Below are 6,874 nucleotides of genomic sequence, written 5' to 3'. Positions count from 1 at the left end.
GGTCAATCACAACGCACTGGATAGCTGGCTAATCAGAGCACACCTCGCTTTTCAGACCGATTAGTTTTGTAAAAATCGACGCGTTTCAAAAAGGCGGGGCATAGAGGAGAAACAATAATATACAGTATGTGGAAAATAATGTGTTTTTTTTACTTTAAACCGCATAAACACATTTCATTACACCAAATACACAAAATAATGTTCTTTTTAGCAGCATCATATGACCCCTTTAAAATATCTTGCAATGTTCTAAACTTGATGTAAAAATATAACATATTTTTATTTTATTTGTTACTCAGGAAAAGATCAGTGTGTTCACAACTTGGAATGGAGCCTTACAAGCAGACAAAGTGAAACTGTAGAGAAGATGAAACTAATAAAAATCAAATTCATCGCTGAATTGTCTTGGTCTTTATTTAATAAGTTCTTATTATTCTTGTGACAAACTACAAAACCTTATAGAGTATATAAACCTTATATATATAATTCCTGTTATGGAAAAGCTGAATTTTCAGCAGCCATTACTCCAGTCTTTAGTGTCACATGATCCTTCAGAAATCATTCTGATGATTATGATTTGGTGCTCAAGAAACATATAAATCTATATTTTTATTATCAGGATTTGAAACATTGTGCTGCTTTATATTTTTGTTAGAAGAACAGCATTTATTTAAAACAGAAATCTTTTGTAACATTATAAATGCCTTTAATACATACTTGCCGCAATCAAATATGAATTTCTTTCATTCTTTAATTTCTTTCTTTTAAACCAGATGTCACAGTAAAGATAAAATTTGTTACATTCGTGTTACAAGTCAACAAACTGTGGCTGCCTTGAGGGCAAAGTTATGATAATCTCAGAATGACAAAGCAAGAATAAACATCTATTGTAAAATCACCACAATGTAAAGTTTCAACCAAAGGGTTTAATTTTTACAAATGTTCCACAAAGCTTTAGACATTCCCTCTGTTAACCATTTCCCTCCTTTAGAGTGTTATGACTGTGAGGTACAAACAAAAGAGCCAGGTGAGACAGATCCTCAACCAGGTCGAACACAACAGAGCGCAAGAATGAAGTTCGAAGATCTTCTCTCAGAAATTAATGGATTTGGAAGGTTCCAGAAGATGGTCCTGTGCATCAATTTCTTTGGGCGATTTAGTCTCGCGTGTCACTTCCTGTTAGGCAACTTCATTGCTGTTATCCCTTCTCATCATTGCAGCATCAGCTCTCTGGATGTTGACGAGATCTTTGAGAACCTGACTCAGGAGGAGAGACTGACTGTCAGTATTCCAGTGCAGGATGATGGGACTCCTGCTTCCTGTCACATGTTCTCTTATCCTCAATTCCACCTGCTGTCAAACTTCTCCAGCCCCTCAGAGGTTGCTGTAGTCCAGTGCCAGAATGGATGGGAGTATGACAACAGCACGTTCATCAGCACTCTCGCCACACAGGTGAGAAGACTCTTGCTTTTTTATTTATTACTGATGATACACTTTGTACTTTTCTCAAGTTGTGACCTCTATCTTTTTTGTGTCTTTCAGTGGGATTTAGTGTGTGACAAAAGAGCATTGAGCAGATTAACAACCACCATCTTCTTCATTGGGGTCATGTTTGGAGCAGCTGCTTTCGGGAGCTTGAGTGCAATGTTGGTGCAGCTAAATTGGTTTAATGAGGTTTTTGAGGTTTACATAAATCATGGAAATGTTAGTTTAGAATTAGCAAAAACTAGCACAGTTGCTTAAAGGGATAGTTCACCCAAACATGACAATTCTGTCATGATTTGCTAACCCTCATATCGTTCCAAACCTGTATGAGTTTCTTTCTTCTGCAGAACATGAAAAAGGAACGTTTGCAAACATCGGTTCAGCATTGATTTCCAATTATATGGAAATCAATGCTTGAGAGACATTTCTCAAAACCTCTTTTTATATGTTCCACAGAAGAAAGAAAGGTCTTACATGTTTGGAACAGCATAATTTAAATTTTTGGGTAAACTATCTATTTAAATTAATCTCAGCTGCATTAGAAACACACTGGACATTTTTCCAAATAATCGAATCCAGTGGTTCTCAAACCTCTCCATGAAGTACCCCCAGCACTGCACATTTTGTATGTCTCCCTATATCTGACACACCCACTTCAGGTCTTGCAGTCTCCGCTGATGAGTTGAATCAGGTGTGATAGATGAGGGAGACATACAAAATGTGCAGGGCTGGGGGTACTCCAGGACAGGTTTGAGAACCACTGATCTAATCAATCAAAAAAAATTGGGGGTGTTTGCACTTGAGTGTTTTTAAGTGGATACATGTCTGTTTCTGCTCAGGTTTGGGCGTAAGCCAATGCTGCTGGTGTCACATATGTTAGGAATGGGATTTGGATTGTGTAGTGCTTTTTCCTCCTCCTTCATCATGTTTGCGGTGCTGAGATTCTTCACTGGATTCACCATTACTGGCAGTGTCATCATCTCCACTATACTCAGTGAGAATCACTCTCTTTTTAAATTGCTTTGACTTTATAATTATTGAGGCTCTCAAAAAACACACAATAATGTTTCTAAAATGAAGATCACTGAATCACTCTAATTGGCAAAGTGTGTGTATACGTTCTTTTGTTGATTTGTTCTTCATCAGATGTGGAGTGGGTGAGCATTAAACACAGAAAGCTGGTTGGGGTGATTGACAGCCTCTCTTGGACATTTGCCTTCATGAGCTTTCCACTGGTTGCATACTTCATTCGAGACTGGAGATGGCTGACTGTTGCCATCTCATTGCCCACCGTTACTGCCATAATCACTTGGTGGTGAGTATAAATAAACCAAACCTAAATAGAGGTCATAGAAAACATCTGAAAATCATTTGGTACATGTAATGTACCTTTTTCAAAAAGTAGCTTGCTGCACGTTCTCAATATAAAATACTTTACATTTCATAAATATGAATTTTGATGTTGTTATAGGTGGGTTCCAGAGTCAGCGCGGTGGCTGATAGCTAACGGGAGGGTGGATAAAGCTCATTATTATCTTCATAAATGTGCTGTCATGAATCGTAAAAAGGAAGTTGTTGTCAGCATAAAACCTGAGGTGAGAGCATCTCATTGAATTTCCAGAAGGAAATCTAAAATGGCAGTGAAGAAATATATTTTATTTTAAAATACCAGAAATATATTTTTATTAAGAATGGCACAGTATTAACAATGGCACAAACTTTCTCCCTCCTTAGTAAAGTTGATGTGAAACAGATTATTGAAAAAGAAAAAAATGTAGCTTGGTTCTATCCATCAGTTGTTGATTGGATGGAGGCAGATCTGAATGCCAGCTTGCTGTCGATTGTAAGAAAAGGACAGTTTTCAAGCAGACAAGATGATTGGAGAAGTCAAGCATATGTCACCAGAGAGAATTCTGTTGTTTCACAGGAAAATTAAGTCATAAAAATGGTTTAAAATAAAAATCTCAGTAACATGCATGAGAAAGTAAAAGGAGTCAGGGACTGTATTTTTTTTCCTTGCTCTTATTTTAGCAGTTTGCTGACATGTTTGAACGTATTTGTTTTTCTCTTTGTCTTTCTATAGAATTTGGCTAAAATCATAGTTATTGACAGAGGAAACAGGAAGTATTCATACCTGGATCTGGTTAGGACTCCTAAGATGAGGAAACTGGCCTTACTCACTGGAATCACCTGGTGTGTAGTGAACTATCAAATCACAAACACACACAACAGTTCCATCAGTAAAAGGATGTTCAGATAAATCTCATGTTTCTGCTGGATTTTTCACTGCCAGGTTTGCTGTTGCCACTGTTGCCTATGGAATTAGTTTCAACATTTCAAGCTTTGGACTAAATAGGTATCTCACTCAGTTTGTGTATGGAGCCATTGAAATTCCTGCTAAACTGAGCATCTATTATCTGCTGGATAAGTTTGGAAGACGCATAACTCAGGCTGGATCACTGCTGTTTGTTGGAATCAGCCTGATGATTAATATATTCATTCCCAAAGGTGAGAGCCTTACTTACAGATCTTTTAACATGAAGAGTGAAATGACAATGTATACAGTTTGCCCTTTGACATATTGCCACATATTGGCCTATGACAAGATCTAGTGCAACAGTGTTTCTTTCTCTTGCCATTCAGATAAGTCAGTGGCTCGTACGGTGATTGCTGTGCTGGGAAAAGGCTGCTCAGCCACGTCTTTTGGCACAGTTATTTTGTACAGCTCTGAGCTTTACCCCACTGTTGTCAGGTATGAAAACCAGTTTCATTCAAAATTATACTGTAGTAAAAATGAGTAGTAAAAAAAATCTAGTGCCAAAAGCTACACTACATTTGAATGGTTTGGGGTCAGTCAGATTTTTGAAAGTTTTTGAAAGAAGTCTGTTACACTCACCAATGCTGCATTTATTTGATCAAAATACAGTAAAACCAGTTATATTGTGAAATATTATTACAATTATTATATTATACTATTTAACTTTTTTAATATATTAAAACATAATTTATTCCTGTGATGGCAAAGCTGAATTTTCAGTAACCATTACTCCAGACTTCAATGTCACATGATCCTTCAGAAATCATTATAATATCTTGATTTGTTGCTTAAGAAACATTTTATCATCAATGTTGAAAACAGTCGTGCTGCTTACATTTTTTGTGGAAACTCGTACATTTTTTACCATTCTTTGATGGATTAAAAGTTCAAAAGAACAAACAGAAATCTGTTGTAACATACATTATAGATGTCTTTACTGTCACTTTTGATCAATTTATTGCCTCCTTGTTGAATAAAACAGAAGAAAAAATCTTCCCCAAACTTTTGAACAGTAGTGTAAAACTGTAAATGGTAAATATTTATAGTTTTTTTTTTTTTTGAAGTTGAATTAAAAATATACTTATAAATGCAAAATATAGGCAAAATGGGATGGGCTATAACTCCTTTGTGGCACGTCTTGGTGTGTCTGTGGCTCCTCTGATCCTGCTGTCGGATGATGTTTGGAACCATTTCTCTCAAGTCATCTTGTCTTCTCTTGGCCTCTCTGCTGCTTTTGTGGCTTATCTATTACCTGAGACACGAGGCAGGTGTCTGCCGGAGACTATAGAGGATGTCGAGGGAATCAGGTACGGTTATGTGGAAAAACTGTCTAGTCTGGGAAACTGAACCCTTAAGCATAATCATTTGCAATTCGAAGAATGTCCATTTTGTTGTTTTAAATTACAGGAAGGGCACTGATGACTTGCCACTACAAGATCAAAAAATGGATGAAAAAGAAAGCAGTAGGTTGAAATGGAAAGACAATTTAATTGTGCAGAACACATAACTGTAGTAGAATTGTTTTTTTTTTTATCCATAACCCTATTTATGTGTCATCATTTAATTAAAACATTGAAAGAGAAATTTGAAGGGAGATGTTGCATGTTTTCCTCATTGTGATGTTTTTGTCAGATTTGTGTGACTCACTAATCCACATATAAAGGAATACTATAGGAGGAATAGCTCACAGGCCTTTCTGTTTTTACAGGGCAAGAAATAATTTGTGCTTGGAAACGGTGTTGGGGAAAGTTACTTCAAAAAGTAATGGATTACAATATTGTGTTACTCCATAACAAGTAACTACACAGTGGGCAATTGATTTTGAAAAGATTAATCAAAATTAACGTAAAAAAAAAAAAAACAGGTCAAATATGTAAATCAAACTGACATCAAAAACTTGACATGACTTAGATTTGATGTAAATTGAACATCAAATATATTACATAAACATTAAACATTTTCAGTGTGGGATTAACTTCCTGTTTTCACCAAATTACCACTGGAAGAAATTGCCGTCCAAATTTAAATGGTTACAGCATCAAGTCTTGACCAATATTTGACATGAAAATTGATATCAAGGTGCCCGCTGGGTAATTGCATTACTTAGTTAATTTTTATGGAAAGTAATTCATTACTTTACTTTTGCGTTACTTTTTGTCATCAGGGCTAGGCTTGCTTATTTGTTTTTTAATAACAAAAAACTCAGTAAGTTATATTTTTGGCAACTGTAAAGGCCCTTTCAAAAGTGAAATTAATAAGCCTCAGGCTGAAGGAAGTGCCTCTGTATTCATTCCCAATTTCTCCTTTAATACGGGACAGAAGAGGTGTCAGTGAATAAATTGGAAAACAAAGTAACTTGCATTACTTATTTGAAAAAGTAATTCCAATATTTAAAAAGAATGCATTAGTTTACTAGTTACTTGAAAAAAGTAATCTGATTACGTAATTTGCATTACTTGTAATGTGTTATCCCCAACACTGCCTGGAAATGTAGCCAAAAGAAGAAGAAGAAAAAAAGCCAGGTTTTGCACTGGTTTACTAACATTATATGTACAGTTTAATCAAGGTGCTTCGTCTGGGATAATGGAAGTAAATATGTTATGAAACTTGAAACCTGAGTTTACTGTTCATTAATCAGTAATCTGGAATCTTGCCCTAGTGCTTCACAAAAAGTGTTTATAAAGTGCAGAATGTAAGTGTTTATGTCTGTAGAGAAAGATTAATGAATTGATTTCTTTCTTTGGGCCTATGCATACAACACGAAGTGTCAAATTAAAGGCATAACTTTGATTTAATCACAAGTTTTGTGAACCACAAATCCTTGCACAATGAGCTTGTTGGATAACAGCTGTCTGAAAGGTTTTCTAAGCATAGATCAGTGCAGTTCAATGATAACAAAAGTTAATCTGTACAAATGACCATACAAACAACCCAATCTGTCAGCATCACCTAATGTGTTTATGCTTTTCTACTCTTTCTAAATTAATCTGTTAGCATTTAGATGACAAATAAATGGTTCTCGTTTTATCTAAGAAAATCCTTCTTAACTCTGACAGAAGATGTAGTTTTATT

General features: G+C 35.6%; 2 protein-coding genes across 2 annotated transcripts in view; both read left to right on the top strand.

Annotated features, from left to right (window-relative positions):
• The window catches only part of slc22a7b.1 (solute carrier family 22 member 7b, tandem duplicate 1), a 7,027-nt gene extending 6,658 nt beyond the window's left edge, over positions 1 to 369 (top strand). Inside the window, exon 10 of the mRNA XM_016557919.1 lies at positions 300 to 369. Within this exon, the coding sequence (XP_016413405.1) occupies positions 300 to 354 (55 nt within the window). The 3' untranslated portion in view covers positions 355 to 369. The remainder of the gene's footprint in view (positions 1 to 299) is intronic.
• Positions 370 to 1,071: 702 nt separating this feature from the next.
• Positions 1,072 to 5,488, top strand: LOC107744319 (solute carrier family 22 member 7). The gene is made up of 10 exons (XM_016557896.1): positions 1,072 to 1,452; positions 1,543 to 1,646; positions 2,325 to 2,479; positions 2,632 to 2,800; positions 2,957 to 3,080; positions 3,569 to 3,678; positions 3,779 to 3,993; positions 4,129 to 4,237; positions 4,903 to 5,109; positions 5,210 to 5,488. The coding sequence occupies exons 1-10, from the start codon at positions 1,072 to 1,074 to the stop codon at positions 5,307 to 5,309; spliced, it is 1,674 nt and encodes a 557-aa protein (XP_016413382.1). The 3' UTR covers positions 5,310 to 5,488.
• The last annotated feature ends 1,386 nt before the right edge of the window (positions 5,489 to 6,874 follow it).

This window comes from Sinocyclocheilus rhinocerous, unplaced genomic scaffold (assembly GCF_001515625.1).
Source record: "Sinocyclocheilus rhinocerous isolate Xijiao unplaced genomic scaffold, SAMN03320098_v1.1 scaffold851, whole genome shotgun sequence".
In the NCBI taxonomy this organism is placed as follows: Eukaryota; Metazoa; Chordata; class Actinopteri; order Cypriniformes; family Cyprinidae; genus Sinocyclocheilus; species Sinocyclocheilus rhinocerous.
Note: the sequence above shows the minus strand (reverse complement) of the source record. Positions and strands in the feature narration are given on the sequence as shown.